Source organism: Tachypleus tridentatus, chromosome 11, assembly GCF_004210375.1.
Source record: "Tachypleus tridentatus isolate NWPU-2018 chromosome 11, ASM421037v1, whole genome shotgun sequence".
NCBI lineage: Eukaryota > Metazoa > Arthropoda > Merostomata > Xiphosura > Limulidae > Tachypleus > Tachypleus tridentatus.
Window position 1 is genome coordinate 15,809,873 of NC_134835.1, and position 23,302 is coordinate 15,833,174.

The 23,302-nt window shown below is 31.5% G+C and overlaps 1 protein-coding gene across 1 annotated transcript in view; it reads left to right on the forward strand.

Annotated features, from left to right (window-relative positions):
• LOC143231690 (large ribosomal subunit protein uL3m-like) overlaps positions 1-12,525 on the forward strand; it is a 39,985-nt gene extending 27,460 nt beyond the window's left edge. Inside the window, exons 7-9 of the mRNA XM_076466281.1 lie at positions 4,736-4,847; positions 11,533-11,610; positions 11,939-12,525. Of these exons, the coding sequence (XP_076322396.1) occupies positions 4,736-4,847; positions 11,533-11,610; positions 11,939-12,211 (463 nt within the window). The 3' untranslated portion in view covers positions 12,212-12,525. The remainder of the gene's footprint in view (positions 1-4,735; positions 4,848-11,532; positions 11,611-11,938) is intronic.
• Positions 12,526-23,302: the final 10,777 nt, after the last annotated feature.

The window sequence follows — 23,302 nt, forward strand, 5'->3', positions numbered from 1 at the left end:
AGAAAGCCCTTTACAACTTTGTAGACTGGATGTCAACATTGGTTTTATGTCATTTTATGTTTTAATTGCTGTTTTGTTTTTACCTTCATTTCCTTTTATGTATTTTACTTCATTTACTTTACTTTTACCTTTTTACTGGACATTTGGCTAATTATTATTACGATTTTGCTACATGTCTTTTAAAACTTTTATTACTTTACCTTTTGATAATGGCTCTTATGACACAACTCAGAACCAGGACTGGAAAGGCACTATCTTCAGGTGACTGACGGTGGTTCTTGTACTTACTGTTAGTCTTCCTGGCGGGTTATGATCATTACCTTTATGCTGGAGTAAGTCCTTTACAACTTCTTTTACTCTGCTTTCTCTATTAACATTGTAGACTAGGTGTCAACATTGTTTTTATGCTTTTTCTGTTTTTCAATGTTGTTTTGTTTTACCTTCATTTTCTTTTTTGTATTTTACTACATTTAATTTATTTTGACGTTTGACGCAGATAGCCTAGCTGCTTTGTGCCATAAAACACTAAATCAATCAATCAATTTCTTTAATTTTAACTTTTTACTGGATGTTTGGTGCAGATAGCCTAGCTGCTTTGTGCCATAAAATGCCAAACCAACCAACCAACCTATAGTATCAGAATAGATGTTTATCATTTGCTGGCTATTCACCTGTACATACAATACTTAAAATTTTGTTTGATAATCCTCTACATGTGAAATATTAAAAGGCTTAGTAACCTATGTCCAGCAGCAACCAAGTTCAAAGGTCGTAGCAAGAAAAGTAACTGTTTACTATATTTCTTGATTTGTTGTTCTCTGTTTTAATAAAAATAAGTTTAATAATTTATTTCTAAATAATAATAATTTATATACGCATATATAATGTATAATAATTGAAATCTGTGTATTGGTTATTCATATCTCATATATTGAAGTATGTATGTATAAGGAACTGTTTCTGAAAATGGAAAGAGGTGAGTAGGGCAACTGTGTTTGATTCAGTACATAAGCCATATCTCAGCAAAATAAAAAGATTTGAGGTTCTTAATTTATATTCTAGCTTGTCAATATTTGTAATATTAGAAAACAGGACTTCACCAGTCACCCCTGACCTTGTGGTGGTCATAACAGTGAAATGATACAGAGGACATCTTTGTTAGTTTAGTTTAGCTTAAGCACCACCAGTGACAAAAAAACAATCTGGAAATTAAAGAAGTGGTACGAACCAAAAATAACCAGAAGGAACAATAATGAAAAATGTAAATGAAAAGTAATCCAAGTAATCGTGGTAAGTTAACATGTAACCCAGGTTACGTACAACTATCATGGTAAGTTAACATGTAATCCAGGTTACGTACAACTATCATGGTAATTTAACATGTAACCCAAGTTACGTACAGCTATCATGGTAAGTTAACATGTAACCCAGGTTACGTACAGCTATCATGGTAAGTTAACATGTAACCCAGGTTATGTACAGCTATCATGGTAAGTTAACATGTAATCCAGGTTACGTACAGCTATCATGGTAAGTTAACATGTAACCCAGGTTATGTACAGCTATCATGGTAAGTTAACATGTAACCCAGGTTACGTACAGCTATCATGGTAAGTTAACATGTAACCTAGGTTACGTACAGCTATCATGGTAAGTTAACATGTAACCCAGGTTACGTACAGCTATCATGGTAAGTTAACATGTAACCCAGGTTACGTACAGCTATCATGGTAAGTTAACATGTAACCCAGGTTACGTACAGCTATCATGGTAAGTTAACATGTAACCCAGGTTACGTACAGCTATCATGGTAAGTTAACATGTAACCCAGGTTACGTACAGCTATCATGCTAAGTTAACATGTAACCCAGGTTACGTACAGCTATCATGCTAAGTTAACATGTAACCCAGGTTACGTACAGCTATCGTGGTAAGTTAACATGTAACCCAGGTTACGTACAACTATCGTGGTAAGTTAACATGTAACCCAGGTTACGTACAACTATCGTGGTAAGTTAACATGTAACCCAGGTTACGTACAACTATCGTGGTAAGTTAACATGTAACCCAGGTTACGTACAGCTATCGTGGTAAGTTAAAGTGTCACCCAGGTTACGTACAGCTATCGTGGTAAGTTAACGTGTGACCCAGGTTACGTACAGCTATCGTGGTAAGTTAACGTGTGACCCAGGTTACGTACAGCTATCGTGGTAAGTTAACGTGTGACCCAGGTTACGTACAGCTATCGTGGTAAGTTAACATGTAACCCAGGTTACGTACAGCTATCATGGTAAGTTAACGTGTAACTATTATGAAGCAAAAGTGTAGAATTTATAAATTGCAAAAGTTGTTTTGCAGGATAGACCAGAAGGAATTTAAATACAAAAACAGCAGAACATGGATGTGTTCCACCACATCTTTAATATTTTAAAGATGGACATCACAAACAAAACAAAAATATACAAGGTTCTTATTTTATATTCTAGCTTGTCTATATTACTAACTTTAGTTCCTAATTTGTAGAAAATTAGAGACTCCATATTTTGACATCACAAACATCTAATGTTAAACAATGCTGAATTCAACATACCATATGACTCACTAAAATTCACTTTTAAATTGAAAAAATAACTCATATATAACATTAAAGTTTGAATTATAATCTATCTACATTTTAAGTCCAAACTTACTGACATGAATTCATAGTAGTCCAATAAAGTTTTGGATGTGAGTCAACAAGGTATTATAATGTGATACTCAATCCCACTGTTCATAAATAAAAGTATAGTCCAAGAGTTGACAGTGGATAATGATTAGCTGCCTTCTCTAGTCTTTCACTTCAGAGTGAGAGACAGCTGATACAGGTAGCCCTCAAGTGCAGAATTCAAATAAACAAACATTCCTATTTTGTCTGTGCTCTGACATGTTATATATTTATTTATGTACAATTATATATATATATATATATATGGTGTGTGCATGTCTATATATATAAACATAATATGTAAGAACAACAATGAGTCTGTAGGTCAATCAAAGTTGTTCCCAGACACTAAACTAGGCTTAGAAAGATGAAACATTCCCTTGAGATATTTATAAAGCCTTTCCTCAAACTCCTTTACATTTATGCATCTGCTATTGCTGAAGATAACTCGTGGATTGATTTCAGTAGGTAATAACTAGTAATTACATGTAGAAGCTGTAGTTTATGAATAGAAAAGCTCTCATTTAGTAACAGAAGTAAAACTTCATGAAAATTTTTAAGTATTTCTGTATTAATAAAAATTACTGTAAACTTTATAGTTTCCAGTTTAAGCGATATGCATTTAAATTACTTGAGAGTATATAGTTGAAATTAAACACATATATGGTAACTTAGGTACTTAGCTGAAATTAAACACATATATGGTAACTTGTCTTAGGTACTTAGCTGAAATTAAACACATGTATGGTAACTTGTCTTAGGTACTTAGATTTTGTTGGTACTTATTTTTTATCAAGTTATTGAACCTTAATCATTTTCAGTCACAAATTCAGATGTATCTTGGTTTTTTGAGTCAGTAGTTTGTATGCTTTTTGCAGTGTAATAATGTTTACACATTATGTATTTTTGTTTTTGACTACTTCATAAAACTCAGCATTAGTTGCAACTTATGTTTCAAATCAAAAGTAACTTCATAAAACTTGCTCTAGAGGGTGGAGTGTAACACATCAAAACAATTTTGGAATTTATTCCTGATCTGTGTGACAACCACGTATCTTTACAACAGTCCTGAAACTTATTTTCCACTGCAAAAGGTTCCATTGTAAGGCTATCATTGTCGATAGTACAACACTCCTTCCTGCTTTCTTTTGCCACTGATTCTCACCTGTTTCAAGATTCAACACTTTTCTTGCCACAACTGAAGCTAAACTTCTTACAAATCTCTTTTTGGAAGATCCCAGAATTCCAAGTTGATCAGTATTCCTTCTTTTTTCAACACCATTATGTATAAAGATAGCCGCATCTTGGATATAACCAAGTCTTCATTCTGAACACATTAAAATAATTTGAGTATTTGAATGTCATTCGAAAGGACTGTCGCATACTCTTCCCAACAGTAAGAACTTTTTGGTGGCACCACACTACCTATAAATTCTAAACAATGTAAAAATATAGTTTTTATACATACCATTCCACTGCAACTTCATATTTGCTATGATTGTCATGCGACTTGATGAGTTGTGTGTTCAAAATTGTTTTAATACAACATATTTAGCTGTCTTGTGTACTTAATTATTTGTTACAAACCAGTAATAACTTACTGTTTTCCACGTGATTTCTATTTTTCATAATTCAACTTGTTTAATGATTATTTTCTGTTTTATCTGGTGAGAATTTTGTGATGAATGTGAAATATTTACGCTAAATGTTTTGTGTAATTTACTATTCAAGAACTGACACATGAAATACAAGATGTGTGAATTTCTTTATAATGCTGCCCTGGCAGTGTCACTTTGATTTTTCACCACTGAATCATAAAATTTCTAATTATACATTTTTATATGAAAATAACTTTAATTTAAATTTAAGATCAAACTATGTTTGTACATACTGATTTTTTGTAAATAAATTATTATAATTCCATCTTATAGGACCTTGATAGACATCTTAATGAATTATGAAGAGATTTATCTGTATAGAATGTTTGGTTTAGTTAATAATATTCATGTGTAACTTTGTTCACTATTGTAGAATTGGTCATGGTTTCCAAGGGGTAGTGAAACGTTGGGGAATGAAAGGAGGACCCAAAACTCATGGAAACACGAAATCACATCGCAGACCTGGAGCAATAGGTGGAGGAGTGGTGAGTCCACAATTACTGTAAATGTTATTAAAGTTACTTCTTAGCATACTTTTATATTTTAAATAACTATGTCTAATTCTTGTATTAAATATAGAAGTACATACATTTTTTGTGGATTGAGCTTTTAACACCCAGTCTCTGAGCCAGGGAACTATGTTTGGTAGGTTGCTTCCCAAATCTATCTACTTGGCTTCCTTTCCTCTATTTTGAATATAGGTTTCATCTTCTTGCGATATCTGAAACTTTGGTTGCTCACATGTGTGGATAACTTTGCACTTGTTTGCAGGTTACAATGGAGTGAGCCCACTTCTCACCACAGAGTTACTGAACATATCATCAGATCTACATCTTCATTGTTGATGATTAAACTCATGTTTCATTTCATTACAGACTGTGTAGGTATCCATGTTGGACTGATCAGATTGGCTGAACAGTTGTGTGCCTTGAGAACTTATCTTCATATATGCAAATCAACCTTGACAGATCTACATCTTCATTGTTGATGATTAAACTCATGTTTCATTTCATTACAGACTGTGTAGGTATGCATGTTGGATCAGATTGGTTAAACAGTTGTGTGCCTTGAGAACTTATCTTCATATATGCAAATCAACCTTGACAGATCTACATCTTCATTGTTGATGATTAAACTCATGTTTCATTTCATTACAGACTGTGTAGGTATGCATGTTGGATCAGATTGGTTAAACAGTTGTGTGCCTTGAGAACTTATCTTTATATATGCAAATCAACCTTGTTTAAAAGTCAGTAACAGGAAAACATAAATACATGTAATGCCTTTGTTTATATTTTTAATGGGAATGACCCAACATTTCTGTGCATGATTGAAGTTTTGTGTCTAAACTCTCTTCATGGAATTTGTAGTTAGAGTCAAGTGTTACCATGTGCCTTAACATGATTATTAAATCAAACGTTGTGAACTTTTTGTGCAGGAAGTACAGTAGGTTTAATTTATGTTTTATCTGAAATGTAGTTCATTATCCACTTATTAATTCAGTTTAGTTATATAGTTCATTATTCCCTTGTTAATTCAGTTTAGTTATATAGTTCACTATCCCCTTGTTAATTCAGTTTAGTTATGTAGTTCATTATCCCTTTGTTAATTCAGTTCAGTTATATAGTTCATTATCCCCTTGTTAATTCAGTTTAGTTATATAGTTCATTATCCCTTTGTCAATTCAGTTTAGTTATATAGTTCATTATCCCTTTGTTAATTCAGTTTAGTTATGTAGTTCATTATCCCTTTGTTAATTCAGTTTAGTTATGTAGTTCATTATCCCTTTGTTAATTCAGTTTAGTTATATAGTTCATTATCCCTTTGTTAATTCAGTTTAGTCATATAGTTAATTTTCCCTTTGTTAATTCAGTTTAGTTATATAGTACATTTTCCCATTGTTAATTCAGTTTAGTCATATAGTTCATTTTCCCTTTGTTAATTCAGTTTAGTTATATAGTTCATTATCCCTTTGTTAATTCAGTTTAGTTATATAGTTCATTATCCCTTTGTTAATTCATTCTAGTTATATAGTTCATTATCTCTTTGTTAATTCAGTTAAGTTATATAGTTCATTATCCCTTTGTTAATTCAGTTTAGTTATGTAGTTCATTATCCCTTTGTTAATTCAGTTTAGTTATGTAGTTCATTATCCCCTTAATTCAGTTTAGTTATGTAGTTCATTATCCCCTTAATTCACTTTAGTTATATAGTTCATTATCCCCTTGTTAATTCAGTTTAGTTATGTAGTTCATTATCCCTTTGTTAATTCAGTTTAGTTATGTAGTTCATTATCCCCTTAATTCACTTTAGTTATATAGTTCATTATCCCCTTGTTAATTCAGTTTAGTTATATAGTTCATTATCCCTTTGTTAATTCAGTTTAGTTATATAGTTCATTATCCCTTTGTTAATTCAGTTTAGTTATGTAGTTCATTATCCCTTTGTTAATTCAGTTTAGTTATGTAGTTCATTATCCCCTTAATTCAGTTTAGTTATGTAGTTCATTATCCCTTAATTCAGTTTAGTTATGTAGTTCATTATCCCTTTGTTAATTCAGTTTAGTTATGTAGTTCATTATCCCCTTAATTCAGTTTAGTTATGTAGTTCATTATCCCCTTAATTCACTTTAGTTATATAGTTCATTATCCCCTTGTTAATTCAGTTTAGTTATATAGTTCATTATCCCTTTGTTAATTCAGTTTAGTTATATAGTTCATTATCCCTTTGTTAATTCAGTTTAGTTATGTAGTTCATTATCCCTTTGTTAATTCAGTTTAGTTATGTAGTTCATTATCCCCTTAATTCAGTTTAGTTATGTAGTTCATTATCCCCTTAATTCAGTTTAGTTATGTAGTTCATTATCCCTTTGTTAATTCAGTTTAGTTATGTAGTTCATTATCCCCTTAATTCAGTTTAGTTATATAGTTCATTATCCCCTTGTTAATTCAGTTTAGTTATATAGTTCATTATCCCTTTGTTAATTCAGTTTAGTTATATAGTTCATTATCCCTTTGTTAATTCAGTTTAGTTATGTAGTTCATTATCCCTTTGTTAATTCAGTTTAGTTATGTAGTTCATTATCCCCTTAATTCAGTTTAGTTATGTAGTTCATTATCCCCTTAATTCAGTTTAGTTATGTAGTTCATTATCCCTTAATTCACTTTAGTTATATAGTTCATTATCCCTTGTTAATTCAGTTTAGTTATATAGTTCATTATCCCCTTGTTAATTCAGTTTAGTTATATTGTTCATTATCCTCTTGTCAAGTCAGTTTAGTTATGTAGTTCATTATCCCCTTGTTAATTCAGTTTAGTTATATAGTTCATTATCCGTTTGTTAATTCAGTTTAGTTATATAGTTCATTATCCATTTGTTAATTCAGTTTAGTTATATAGTTCATTATCCCTTGTTAATTCAGTTTAGTTATATAGTTCATTATCCCCTTGTTAATTCAGTTTAGTTATATAGTTCATTATCCCTTTGTTAATTCAGTTTAGTCATATAGTTCATTTTCCCTTTGTTAATTCAGTTTAGTCATATAGTTCATTTTCCCATTGTTAATTCAGTTTAGTCATATAGTTCATTTTCCCTTTGTTAATTCAGTTTAGTTATATAGTTCATTATCCCCTTGTTAATTCAGTTTAGTTATGTAGTTCATTATCCATTTGTTAATTCAGTTTAGTTATATAGTTCATTATCCGTTTGTTAATTCAGTTTAGTTATATAGTTCATTATCCCTTTGTTAATTAAGTTTAGTTATATAGTTCATTATTCGTTTGTTAATTCAGTTTTGTTATATAGTTCATTATTCCCTTGTTAATTCAGTTTAGTTATATAGTTCATTATCCCTTTGTTAATTCAGTTTAGTTATATAGTTCATTATCCCCTTGTTAATTCAGTTTAGTTATGTAGTTCATTATCCCTTTGTTAATTCAGTTTAGTTATGTAGTCCATTATCCCCTTAATTCAGTTTAGTTATGTAGTTCATTATCCCCTTAATTCACTTTAGTTATATAGTTCATTATCCCCTTGTTAATTCAGTTTAGTTATGTAGTTCATTATCCCTTTGTTAATTCAGTTTAGTTATGTAGTTCATTATCCCTTGTTAATTCAGTTTAGTTATGTAGTTCATTATCCCCTTAATTCACTTTAGTTATATAGTTCATTATCCCCTTGTTAATTCAGTTTAGTTATATAGTTCATTATCCCTTTGTTAATTCAGTTTAGTTATGTAGTTCATTATCCCTTTGTTAATTCAGTTTAGTTATGTAGTTCATTATCCCTTTGTTAATTCAGTTTAGTTATGTAGTTCATTATCCCCTTAATTCACTTTAGTTATATAGTTCATTATCCCCTTGTTAATTCAGTTTAGTTATATAGTTCATTATCCCCTTGTTAATTCAGTTTAGTTATATTGTTCATTATCCTCTTGTCAAGTCAGTTTAGTTATGTAGTTCATTATCCCCTTGTTAATTCAGTTTAGTTATATAGTTCATTATCCGTTTGTTAATTCAGTTTAGTTATATAGTTCATTATCCATTTGTTAATTCAGTTTAGTTATATAGTTCATTATCCCCTTGTTAATTCAGTTTAGTTATATAGTTCATTATCCCCTTGTTAATTCAGTTTAGTTATATAGTTCATTATCCCTTTGTTAATTCAGTTTAGTCATATAGTTCATTTTCCCTTTGTTAATTCAGTTTAGTCATATAGTTCATTTTCCCATTGTTAATTCAGTTTAGTCATATAGTTCATTTTCCCTTTGTTAATTCAGTTTAGTCATATAGTTCATTTTCCCATTGTTAATTCAGTTTAGTCATATAGTTCATTTTCCCTTTGTTAATTCAGTTTAGTTATATAGTTCATTATCCCCTTGTTAATTCAGTTTAGTTATGTAGTTCATTATCCATTTGTTAATTCAGTTTAGTTATATAGTTCATTATCCGTTTGTTAATTCAGTTTAGTTATATAGTTCATTATCCCTTTGTTAATTAAGTTTAGTTATATAGTTCATTATCCCTTTGTTAATTCAGTTTAGTTATATAGTTCATTATTCGTTTGTTAATTCAGTTTTGTTATATAGTTCATTATTCCCTTGTTAATTCAGTTTAGTTATATAGTTCATTATCCCTTTGTTAATTCAGTTTAGTTATATAGTTCATTATCCCTTTGTTAATTCAGTTTAGTTATATAGTTCATTATCCCTTTGTTAATTCAGTTTAGTCATATAGTTAATTTTCCCTTTGTTAATTCAGTTTAGTTATATAGTACATTTTCCCATTGTTAATTCAGTTTAGTCATATAGTTCATTTTCCCTTTGTTAATTCAGTTTAGTTATATAGTTCATTATCTCTTTGTTAATTCAGTTTAGTTATATAGTTCATTATCCCCTTGTTAATTCAGTTTAGTCATATAGTTCATTATCTCTTTGTTAATTCAGTTTAGTCATATAGTTCATTATCCCCTTGTTAATTCAGTTTAGTTATGTAGTTCATTATCCGTTTGTTAATTCAGTTTAGTTATATAGTTCATTATCTCTTTGTTAATTCAGTTTAGTTATATAGTTCATTATCCCCTTGTTAATTCAGTTTAGTCATATAGTTCATTATCTCTTTGTTAATTCAGTTTAGTCATATAGTTCATTATCCCCTTGTTAATTCAGTTTAGTTATGTAGTTCATTATCCGTTTGTTAATTCAGTTTAGTCATATAGTTCATTATCCATTTGTTAATTCAGTTTAGTTATATAGTTCATTATCCATTTGTTAATTCAGTTTAGTTATATAGCTCATTATCTCTTTGTTAATTCATTCTAGTTATATAGTTCATTATCTCTTTGTTAATTCAGTTTAGTTATATAGTTCATTATGCCTTTGTTAATTCAGTTTAGTTATATAGTTCATTATGCCTTTGTTAATTCAGTTTTGTTATATAGTTCATTATCCCTTTGTTAATTCAGTTTAGTTATATAGTTCATTATCCCTTTGTTAATTCAGTTTTGTTATATAGTTCATTATTCCCTTGTTAATTGAGTTTAGTTATATAGTTCATTATCCCTTTGTTAATTGAGTTTAGTTATATAGTTCATTATCCCTTTGTTAATTCAGTTTAGTTATATAGTTCATTATCCCTTTGTTAATTCAGTTTAGTCATATAGTTCATTATCCCTTTGTTAATTCAGTTTAGTCATGTAGTTCATTTTCCCTTTGTTAATTCAGTTTAGTTATATAGTTCATTATCCCTTTGTCAATTCAGTTTAGTTATATAGTTCATTATCCGTTTGTTAATTCAGTTTAGTTATATAGTTCATTATCTCTTTGTTAATTCAGTTTAGTTATATAGTTCATTATCTCTTTGTTAATTCAGTTTAGTTATATAGTTCATTATGCCTTTGTTAATTCAGTTTAGTTATATAGTTCATTATGCCTTTGTTAATTCAGTTTTGTTATATAGTTCATTATCCCTTTGTTAATTCAGTTTAGTTATATAGTTCATTATCCCTTTGTTAATTCAGTTTTGTTATATAGTTCATTATCCCCTTGTTAATTGAGTTTAGTTATATAGTTCATTATCCCTTTGTTAATTGAGTTTAGTTATATAGTTCATTATCCCTTTGTTAATTCAGTTTAGTTATATAGTTCATTATCCCTTTGTTAATTCAGTTTAGTCATATAGTTCATTATCCCTTTGTTAATTCAGTTTAGTCATGTAGTTCATTTTCCCTTTGTTAATTCAGTTTAGTTATATAGTTCATTATCCCTTTGTCAATTCAGTTTAGTTATATAGTTCATTATCCCTTTGTTAATTCAGTTTAGTTATATAGTTCATTATCGCTTTGTTAATTCAGTTTAGTTATATAGTTCATTATCCATTGTTAATTCAGTTTAGTTATATAGTTCATTATCCATTGTTAATTCAGTTTAGTTATATATCTGAAGATTTATTCATTATATCTTTTAATACTTTTGCAGTTTTAGTGATCTTATGAAAACCATTCTCCAGTAATTATACTGAAATCTTCTATACAAGATTGCTAACTGTTAAGTGTTATCGCAGTGTTTATCATCCAGCCTCGTTGTTAATACTTCATTATTAAATAAATGGGAAAGTTGTCCTTTTTTTAATATAATTTAGCATATATTAAAATGTATATGAATTGTTCGTCAAGAAAAAGGCAAATATATGGAAAGGAAAAAAGATGCCAGGACACATGGGACAAGAAAAGAGAATTCTTCGAGGATTGAAGGTAACTATTAAGTAGCATGTAACGTTTTTCTCGTAATTAATTGTTTTCAACAGTTCAATGAATTTCACATGACATCATAGAATAATTTTGCAAAATCATATTTTATTATTGTGTTTTCTGTCTTATGCAAAAGGAATTTTTATTGGAAATTTTTTGACACTTTAAATCTACCTTTCAAAATTAATTTTAACATAATAAAATGATTTTAAAATATTGTAAAAAAAGTTGCACATTTTGAGGTTTATCCCTCATTTGTTTTCTAGTACTTGAAGGTCCTCAGGTGAACAAAGATAGTGTGTTTAAGTAGTTTACTGAATCTTTTGTCCAGATTTGGCGTATCAACACCAAGTATAATGTGATATGGGTGCATGGGCCTGCTGTTCCCGGTCACGTACACCACTACGTCTACATAATGGATGCAAGTGCAGAGAACCGAAGATTTTCAGAAGATAAACCACCTCCGTATTTTCCTACTTACTACCCAGACAGTTCAAATCCACTCCCTGAAGAACTGTATGATGAAGATCTTCATAATTTTCGTGATGTAACAATAACTTTTGAAGATAAAGAACAGGATGTTGGGACAGTCAGGAAAAAGTAAAAGTGTAAATATTTAGTAATTGTTAAAGAATTCTGCTGCCTTCCACTGGTAACATTAATAAATACCAACAGTGTGGTCTGTAAGCCATGTTTATGCAGGCTAGGATGTTTATAAATGGCCTTACAAGTTGGTAAAATTAGTCACCTGTAAACCTAGATTTGTTTAGATGTGGTAACATTATGAAAGTATTGTAAGGTTTAAACACCAGGGCTGTAAGTCTTTATACAGGTACCAAAACATTTCTGTAGCAGTACAATCATCATAGCTGGCTAATCCTATACAAGTGGTGTTTCAATAAATACAATAGGTATTATTCACTACTTGTTGATAATTTTGTAAGTTATTTTGTCATTTTACTGTTAAGTATTACATATGAGTAGAAACGTAACAAGTGGTAGATTTTAAAAACATTCAGTAATTACATTGAGAAACAAATTATTTATACAGCATGTGCTTAAGACAGAATTCAAAGCTGTAATGGAATTGGAACTAAAAATGAGTGTTTAACAGTAAACTCTCATTATGTAATATGTATCAGTTTGACTCAGTACATTTCATAACTCATCATGTAATATGTATCAGTTTGACTCAGTACATTTCATAACTCTCATTATGTAATATGTATCAGTTTGACTCAGTACATTTCATAACTCTCATTATGTAATATGTATCAGTTTGACTCAGTACATTTCATAACTCATTATGTAATACGTATCAGTTTGACTCAGTACATTTCATAACTCATTATGTAATACGTATCAGTTTGACTCAGTACATTTCATAACTCTCATTATGTAATATGTATCAGTTTGACTCAGTACATTTCATAACTCATTATGTAATATGTATCAGTTTGACTCTAAAGTATTTGAAAAAATCGTGTTTATATTGTCCATATTTAACGAATACATTCTACAGTAATTTAAAGCCAAAACAACAAATAAAATATATGACTACAAATTATATTAGGTATATCAATATAGAGACATTAAACATAAGTAAATCAAAGTGAGATGAATGTTTTACTTCCTGGTTTATGTAGTTATTTATTTGAAATGCTCAGTACTTGACAGGATTTATATTATAAAGCAAGATATAAAAAAAAACAACAACTATTACTGGAAAAATAATGTTTTAGGTTTTAAGATTAGAACTGTTGATCCAGAGTGTTTTGTCAGGTTAGAAATATATTCTATGAAAGTACATAATACTAATTATTAAGATTTATTTGAGACAAAGGGAAAATCTCGGAAGATAAAATTACACACATGACCTTGTTAAATGTTAACACCCCAGGAGAGGGGAGGGGACTGAGCCCCTTGTTGATCATGTACGTGGACAAAATAAAGATGGGTAAATGGAAGAACAACTGTATGCACAAGCACATTCATTTAAAACCTACATGGTGACATTAATTCAGATACAAACACACAGAATTGATTTTATCAGAACATTAACCCGTCTTTTGTGACACATCCTAAACTAAGTAGTAAACTCAAAAGTTTCATCTTATCTACTCTCTCTACTAAATATTTCAGCTACTTATCAACTGTTCTTTTATTTATAAAATCATTTGTGCTTCTTCATCTGTTCTATCCTAATGATTACTTGTATTAATGATTATTTTATTCGACTGTCAATTGTTTCTCAGTTCCCTCTGTGTCTTGTACTGACCATAATTCAACATCTATTAGTCTACAAATGAAGTAGTACCGTAGAGACTGAAATTCGTCCAGTTATGAGTCAATGAGGCCAAGATGAAGTCTGAGGAAACTTATCCACAGGAAAACTTCATGAGTACTGATTGAATCCAAGTAGATAGCATTAAGTTTAACATGTTGAAGAACAGATCAGTAGTAACATTGATCGTAAGAGTAGTCATGAAAGATGTAACTGCATGGACAGAATCTGTGTGGAGAGAGCGATGTTGTTGGGTGAATGGCCAGTGGCAGAAATTGGGTGATTCAGTTTATTCACAGTAGAATCCGAAGCAAGTGAGATTGTACTTGTTTGGTTGACCAGCAACAGTAAGATCATGACAGGATCATACTTAAGAGTTGTTGTTTGGTTTATTTAGTGAACTAGTGTTTGATGGTATAAGTGTCAAAAGTTAATTACTTAAAAACTGATAGTTATGACAAGACCTGATATGCAAGTTGTATGTTGTGAATGTAATGTAACTATTTAGAGTTCTGGATACGACTGTGATAAACAATAATGTAACGAATTTTTGACAAATTTTAAAAGATATATTATTTTTAAACAAGTAGATTGCATGCTGTTCATTTATTGTTGAAAGTTATCTTACGTCACAGAATCTGGTCCATACAAAAATCTGACATTTGGTGAGCCAGCGAGGATGACACAGTGGTAAATGGTGGGTAAAACAGAAACAAAACGGCATGAACGACAGTGGAAGTAGGCCTCTGTACGCACAACTGTAGTTGTGACAAAAGTGATGTAGAAGTTACAATCACTGTACGTAACCATGTGGAATGATTTTAATAAATGGACAGAAAGAAGTGTGCAACTTGGACTAAAAGATCGGGAGTTTGTTGAGCAATAAAAACTTGAGAGAGAGAAGATGGTAGGCAGAGAAGAGACTGAAAACAGAGAGAATAATACAAATTGAAATCACCAACAGAAAGATAGAAGGTCCAAGATTGACAATGGAATCAGTTGACCTCAGCTGTCCAAATTTCATGAAAAGAAAGGAAAAAAGCAAAAAGAATAGTGAACTATTTGAAAATACGTTTTGGGTATCGTTTGAAAACCAATACAACATTTATGTGTGATTCTGTGTGCTTAGTTCTTAATCAGAAGTTATGGGTTTCCTACTTCACCCTTATAATACATTTCCTTATTTGTAGGAATTATACGTAATCATGGATTGTTAAGGACATCACTTAATATTCATTATAATACGTTTTCTTTTATTATACACAACATTAAATAAAGTATTGAATACTTTCTCCTCTGTACAAGTTAATTTCCCTTAAGTCATACACACTTTTATGTACCTCTTACTATTATGGTATGGGCATATTCAATATATTGTTTGGCCAACACTGATCAAGCAATTTGACCATGGGTTCTGGTTGAACATCTACAACTGTTGTATTACTGTTAATACATAGCACTGGTTGTATCTACACTACTGGTGCTGCACCGTAACCATCAGCAACAAATATCACTGTTATTAGTTTCCAACAATTACAGGTCCGATATCCACCCTATTAACTGTGATTGTAATTATTGAACATGACTTTGTCTCACACGTAAAAATCTACTTTTTATGACTTTGTCTTGCACTTAAATACACCCTGTTTATGATTCTGTTTACTACGTAAACATACTTTTTAACAAGCACGTGTATTGTAGTGACTGACTGCTCATGCGTAAACTTATTGCCTTGTAACGAATCTTAGTGTTAACAGTGATATTAATTAACGCACCACGTGAATGATAACTGCTCCTGACATTGGACGTCTTTAATTTCGACCAGCAAACATAACACAGATTCACTCACGAAATAAACTGCTACAGTTTACACGTTAAGTGACTTACATAGTTCTGTGATTATTGGTTATTTTGTTACGTTACCGGGTATATTTCCTATGAAATATCTCAATATACAAAAAGAGACCCATCCAGGATAGAGGCTAGTTTTCAAAATCCTTCTCTCTATATATAAATATACTTCGTATTAACACCAGCAGAAACTTCGCACTGTAGGCGGCGGGTCGGGAAACCTTATTATTCGTACTTTACTGAAACAAGTTAAAAATATATTGTATAAAAATAGATTATTATTTACTGAGAGGTACTACAAGGGAAAAGTGTTCGGATTCATTATCAATTTCACGCCAAAATGCACGAGGACTATCGGTGCAAGCCGTCACTAATTTATCAGTGTAAAACTACAGGGAAACTAGTCATCACCGTTGTTCTTTTACCAACGAATAGTGCAATTGACTGTTACGTTATAACGCCCACACGACTGAAAGGACGCCCATGTGCGTGTTTAACATTCGTTCGGTGAAGATGACATGTTTTGGATATATTATTATGCTGTTGTTTCAACTGGAAACAAGGCACCAAAACGGTTATCAGCACCTGCCACAGATAAATAAACATCTGTAAATGAATATATTTACATATATACTTATGTATGAGGTATAGAAACTAATACTGTACGAGCCACAGATAATAAAATTATGATTTTCTACATAAAACTGAGGATTGATATAGAATAACTTAATCTCTGAAGTGTAAGTTGGTAGAACATTATTTGTAATGATGTATATTGAATATTGCTGAAAACAAAGGACAACCAGAACTTGTAATAAAATAGTTTTGAAGGGTAAAAAACTACTCAAAAAAGTCGATTACTCTCAGTATCGTCTCCTAGTAGCAAAGTAGTAGGTCTACGGACTTATACTACTAGAAATCAAGTTTCGATACCTGTGGGTGATAAAGGACAGCCATTTGTGTAGCTTTGTGCTTTATAATAAACAACAACAGCCACAGTATCAACAGAAGTTAGCTTCATGATATAGGTTGTAATAGCATAGTAACTAGATATAACCCAATTACAATGTTAAAATCAGGGGTTCGATTCCTTTGGTGAACACGGCAAATAGCCCGATGTGGCTTTGTTAAAACAGAGAACTCGCTTCAGGAAGTATTGTACTTGATCATTACTGGATAAAAGAGATACTGGCTACGCTTTCCTGACTTTTATGATAATTTTTATTTTATCCCAATGAGTGCAGAGCTGCACAATTATCTGGTAGTACACGCATGTGGATTTGGTGACAAAATTTGTAAGAAATTTAGTTGAACCATCTGAAAACTATGACAGTCTCTCTTTTTTTTTTATGTTAAGAAATGATCACTGTTGTCTATTAACATCACAGTTTCCAAAATGTCTACATCAATGAACAACTTACCAGAACAAAGCAGTTTTCTCATGTAAGATTAGGGCTTGGTATGGCCAGGTGGTTAAGGCGCTCGACTCGTAATCTGAAGGTCGCGGTTTCGAATTCCTGCCACCAAACATTCTCGCCCTTTCAGCCGTGAGCAAGTTACTATGTGACAACCAATTCCACTAATCGTTGATAAAAGAGTATCCCAAGAGTTGGCAGTGGATGGTGATGACTAACCACCTTCCCTCTAGTCTTTCACTGCTAAATTAGGGACGCTAGAGCAGATAGCCCTCATTTAGCTTTGCGCAAAATTCAAAAACAAAAGATCAGACTTGTTCATTCGACCCAAGTCACAAAACGATAGCTCAAAATAAGTGTTACCTCAACCTCTCTCATATGGTACCAAGTATGAACCCAATCTAGCGTGTGCGTTTGTATACTCCATTCTTAACCATTTATCAGTGAAAGATTCAAAATAACCAGTTTCTAGTGACATCCTCATTCAAGTTCTTTGACAGGAGTGGCTCGGCATGGCCAAGCGTGTTAAGGCGTGCGACTCGTAATCTAAGGGTCGCGGGTTCGCATCCCCGTCGCGCCAAAAATGCCATTTCAGCCGTGGGGGCGTTATAATGTTACGTTCAATCCCACTATTCTGTGGTAAAGGAGTAGCCAAAGAGTTGGCAGTGGGTGGTGATGACTAGCTGCCTTCCTTCTAGTCTTACACTACTAAATTAGGGACGGCTAGCGCAGATAGCCCTCGAGTAGCTTTGTGCGAAATTCAAAACAAACAATTGATAGGAGTGGGGGTGCAGTTCTTAATCAGAGATCTTGTAAATGTAATGTGTTTTTGGCTTAGGAATTGGAAAGGACAGATCGACCAAATTCCGATTTTGAGTTTATTGTTTCGTGTTTGTCAATTGTATGAAATGGATTTACTTCTGAAGGTGTATTTGTAGACCGTATATATTAAAAACTCCAGTGTCCAATCACTTGGAATTCAGATCAGGTTTGATGATGCAATTGCATTTAATCTGTTGGAAACTAATATTTATCTTACAACATATGTAGTATTTAATAATTTACTGATAAAATCAGTGGCGGCGCCAAAGGGGGGCTTAAGCCCCCGTCCCAAATAAGCCAAGCCCCCCAATATTGTTACCTATGTATATTCATAAAATATGGAAAACACAATCGTCGTTGTTGCTTAACAATTAACATCAAAGAGACCTAGATCTGTAGAACCCAACGTCTTCATTAAAACGGAAGTATGTGTCATGCGTCCCATAACAACGTACTGAATGCACTGAAACTCATGCACTGTACTGCCGCTCCCTGTGTAATGCCATTCTATCTTGAGCTTTGACGAAGATTAGACAACCACGTTGATTTCAAGTTACAACAGATTATCAGGGATTTTACTTGATAAACCAAAGGTTTCACAGGTATTTACCCATTAATTTTATTTATCTTTTATTGAAAAGTAAAACATAGCATGCATGCATAAGTGTATTGTGTATAGGTCAAAACTATGAAGCATTTAGCCGATATTGTGTCCTCTGTGAGATCATTTTGCATTGTGTATCAGCCATCTAAAATCATTGTGGCATACACTTAAAATTGTGACTTACAATCCAATTATTGTTATATTTATGATTAGATAATAACCTTACATGTTAACTGACCAAATAATATTTCTAAATTCTAGAATGAATTTTGAAGTTGTCATTGGGCTATTTAGAAGTGGCTAATTTAATGTAATGTAGTAGTTACATTATTATAACAGGTGCTTGTCACACTTATGATAACAAGAACAATATCACAATCACAGTTTGGCCTGTATGAACAATGTGAACTTATGGTGTGGTAGAGGATGACCTTGCAGTGGACGTCTACCAGTTGAACCGGCTAATTGTCAGGAAGAAAGATTATTTCTAATTTGTAATAATGAATTATTAATCAGAGTACGAGTTTCCAATGTAAACTGCATTAAAAACGCAGTTCAAAATAGCACACCTTTTTGAAATGTACCTTGGTATTTACATTATTATAATTTACCATCTATACTTCATATTGATGGTATTTTGGGAAACCCCTCCACGGAAATATCCTGGCGCCGCCACTGGATAAAATTTATATGGGAAAAAAAAAACACGTTCGTTTTCTTAGACTGTAATTAGTCTTATTTGTTTATAAAATTTAATATATTAGCATACTAACTATTGTTGTAATATGATACACATTTTTATATACCTCTTTCAAAATGTATCTTCAAGGAACTTCACACTTTGTCCTTTTATAAAAATATTCTTTTAACTTTTAAACTAATCAGATATTTTTGTGTATAATTCGTTCATCACGTGGTCATATTTACAACCTGCCTTTACATCTGAATACATATCCAAAGAAACGCCTCGTTCTTTATATGTGTATGTATATACATGGCTGGAAAATGTATTTTAACACTTGCTTCTTGTTGCAGAAAACGTTATCGTTTAGTTTTGAAAGTACCGCAACGTTTCGTCTTTACATAGTAGAGTTGTGTACAAAAACGACTTTTATTTACATATTTTCATGGACTTTGTAGTTACCAAATTTTATATATGTTTCGAATGTAATATTTTAAACTAGCAGTAAAATACAGTAGATTCAGGAAACAAATCAAATCTTTACTTTATGTCACATGACTTTTAATTGGCCTCATTTTGAACTTACATAATGGAGTTATTTAAATGTTTGCCATGAAGTGTGATAGATTGTGACTGATGTTATAAAGTCAAGTTTACATTTTTATAAGCACATCGGTCAGAATGTTTTGTAATTTTTCTCCTGTGTTGTGGTCCCCGCTGGTAGAGACTTGCCAGTCTACAGATTTACAACGTTAAAATCAGGAGTTCGATTACCCTCCGTGAACTCAGTGGATAGTCCGATGTGGCTTTGCTATAAGAAAACACACACACATTCTCCTGGTGGTGTAAAAAATACATAAAAATTTTTTCAGAGCTATATGTAAAACCAAAAGACAGTTCTATCTGCCGAGTCATGTAACGATTTTATAGAAATGCAAATAGCTAAGCTTCTTTCAGAGAGTGTTAACATGAATACTGAATTTTTGTATACTGACTAAAAGCATTGTAAGCGAAATAGCAAAGAAATGGATGCTTACATAATCCTTAACACAAATTCATTTTATCCGAGCTAAACAACAAACGTTTATTCTGTGGAATAAATTGCTGGAAACAACAAAGATTTTTTGTTTACCATGATAGTGTTATGGACTAGATTTGCAAATGAATTTATATTGGACTGCTGTTTAAAATATTGGAGACATAAGACGTACTTATCAAAGAGGTACATGCTAGATTATTACTAATTCTAATGTCATACGTATCTGTTGCTCAGATACTCGTTCGTGCAAAGTTACCTTGAGCTATCTACGTTAGTTATCCTCATTTTCTACTGATAAACTAGAGGTGAAACAGCCTTTAATCTTTATAACGCATTAATGGTCCACAATAAAGTGCAGGACTAGTTTTTGGGTGGTAACTGAATGCAAACAATGGAGCTACAAATCCATAATCCAGAACACTAACCACTGGGCCATATTTGGACCATTTTCACAGCATTCTCTTTGAATCAATACTCATACATTTACTTCTGACTTTGAATTTTTACGAAGTTTAAATATGGTTAAGTAAATACATATTGGCTTCTTATTAAATGTTTAGTGGTGTCTTTTAAATGAATTCATTAACGTCTGCTTTCAGAACAAATACAGTTTAAATGTCACTTTCAGATCTTGACCAAATTTTATATTCTGCTGGAATGTGACATACAGAATAGTGTTTAGTTTCTATGGCTTCTTATTGATAGTCGCAGATGCCTCAAGTTCTTCCATTAATCTCTCACACATCTTGTGTTTCATCTTTCTTACAAAGAATGAAGACTTCATTTCGGCCTCTTTCCAAAATTTTTTAAAAATTATCATTGATTAGTGTATAGATTTTTATTAGTCTCAAAATTTCTTAACTATTTAAATATTCGTTTAATGTAATTTAATTAAAAAAGGAAAATAAATTATTTTTATAGGAAAGTTTTGTTCACGTTTGCATTAGCTATCGTGATATAAATTTTTTCTCTCACAAACTAATGAACGTGGTATTTACCTATTACAAAAAAACAACTACCCAAGGTATATTATTTCGTAGATCATGAGTTGATATAACCATATATACAATTGGATGATGTTTACCATTATGTTTTACTTGTGATGTAAAAGCTGAGCTCATGGATTTACTGAGATGGAATATCACCATCTGTTATCCATTTTGTGGATCTAACAATACAATCCCAGTTGTAATGTTCTGACATGTGCACTAGGTAGGCTAAACTGGTGTTATACTTTTTACGTAAGTGAAATATATTTTTTTTTTTTTTGTGCGTTATGTCTTGCAGTTTCTCCAAACACTTTTGAATTCTAGATATTTATTTAACTAGAAAGGAAAAAAAACAACAACATAGAACTATGATAATCCATTTTTGGTTTAATTATTCTGTTTTATCCTTTCAAACACTTTCTTTAATATATCATGTTCCACAACAACAGATCGTGAGTGTTGTTCAGCAATGCATTTTTCAAAGACTTCTTTCTTCAGAAGGAAAATGTTCAAGATGCGAAAGGATTCTGTTGTTAAACGTTAATATGTCACATTTATATGTTCAAACCATTGAGTTAAACTAGAGGTACTTTTAGGATATTCAGTATGACATTATGTTGGTTTACAATTCTTATTGGAAAGAGGAAACCTTTTAACTGATCTTAAGATTTGACCTCATTGATAGTAATTTTATCTTAAATAAACGAAGTAACTTTATTGTTTGATACCTGAAAAGTTTAACTTATCATAGAATGGTTTACGATCATCTTTGTATATAACAACTTCCCTACTTGTTTTTTTAACTTAAATTAATAACTTTATGTGGTGTTCTAGAACTGATTTCACAATACAAATAGTAGATAGGTATACGTAATAACTACCAGGGTGAAGCAGGATATTTGAGAGTAATACGAATCTGAAAACTCGGGTGAGTTAAGTTATTTGAGAAATAAACAGACCAGACATGTTTGAAGAAGGATGAAAATATTTATTATACACAAAGAGTTTGTGAACAAGTAGGCCTTTACTGGCTTATTCAGTAAATATATATCCTTCCATTTCTCATGATGAACTAAACACATTCTTAACTGGGTAAAACTTTTTAAAGGATAAAAGCTCCGATCATTCACAAAACATCGTATTATTTGGGTTGTCATTTGATTGAACGTTCGAAGCATCTGTCAGATGTTGCATACAGACGCCACTCATTCAGCCAGCAAAGGACGACGCAGTTGGTAAACTTTTTAAAGCAGATATGCTGTAACATTCCCTTAAGTATTCTGTTATATTTGTATTAATATATTCTTGATGGTACTTTAATTAAACTTAAAGAAAACCCATAATTCAAATAAAAGTATTATTAAAATGTTGTTGTAAACCATGCATTTAAAAACTTTAATGCTAATATTACGAGTATTGGAGTTCTAGAATCAATGTGTTGTTATGCATACGCGAAGGTTGTTTTTTCTATCATATCACATCGAATATACCCACCATTTCAGTGGTGGTGGCGTTATTATGTTACATTCACTCCTCCTACTTATTGGTTGAAAAAGAAAAAAGTAGTCCAAGATTTGCCCGTGGGGGAAGGGCTGTACACTAGCTGCCCTTCAATCTATCGTTGCTAAATGAGAAACAGCTAGCGTAGATAGCTCTTGTGCAGCTTTGTGAGAAATTCTACACAAACCAAACCACCAAAACTAGAATTTTAATGAAGATTACTGTAGGCTTAAATTACTCTGATTCGTTACTACTCACCCTACAAACTAGTTTAAATTCTCAGTTCATGGAAAAGTTAATCAAATATATTAAGGCCTTGAATAAAGTTTTATTTAAATGTATACTTCTTTACTTACCACTAGCGAGTCGTATTCGTCTTCCTGTACCCTTAAAATTCACTAAAATGGGAAATTCTTACATAATTAACCAGTTAGTTGGACGAATAATTCATTTCGACGGAATGTCACGTTATGCAAACACCTAAACTATCTTCAGCTTTTAGACGCAAG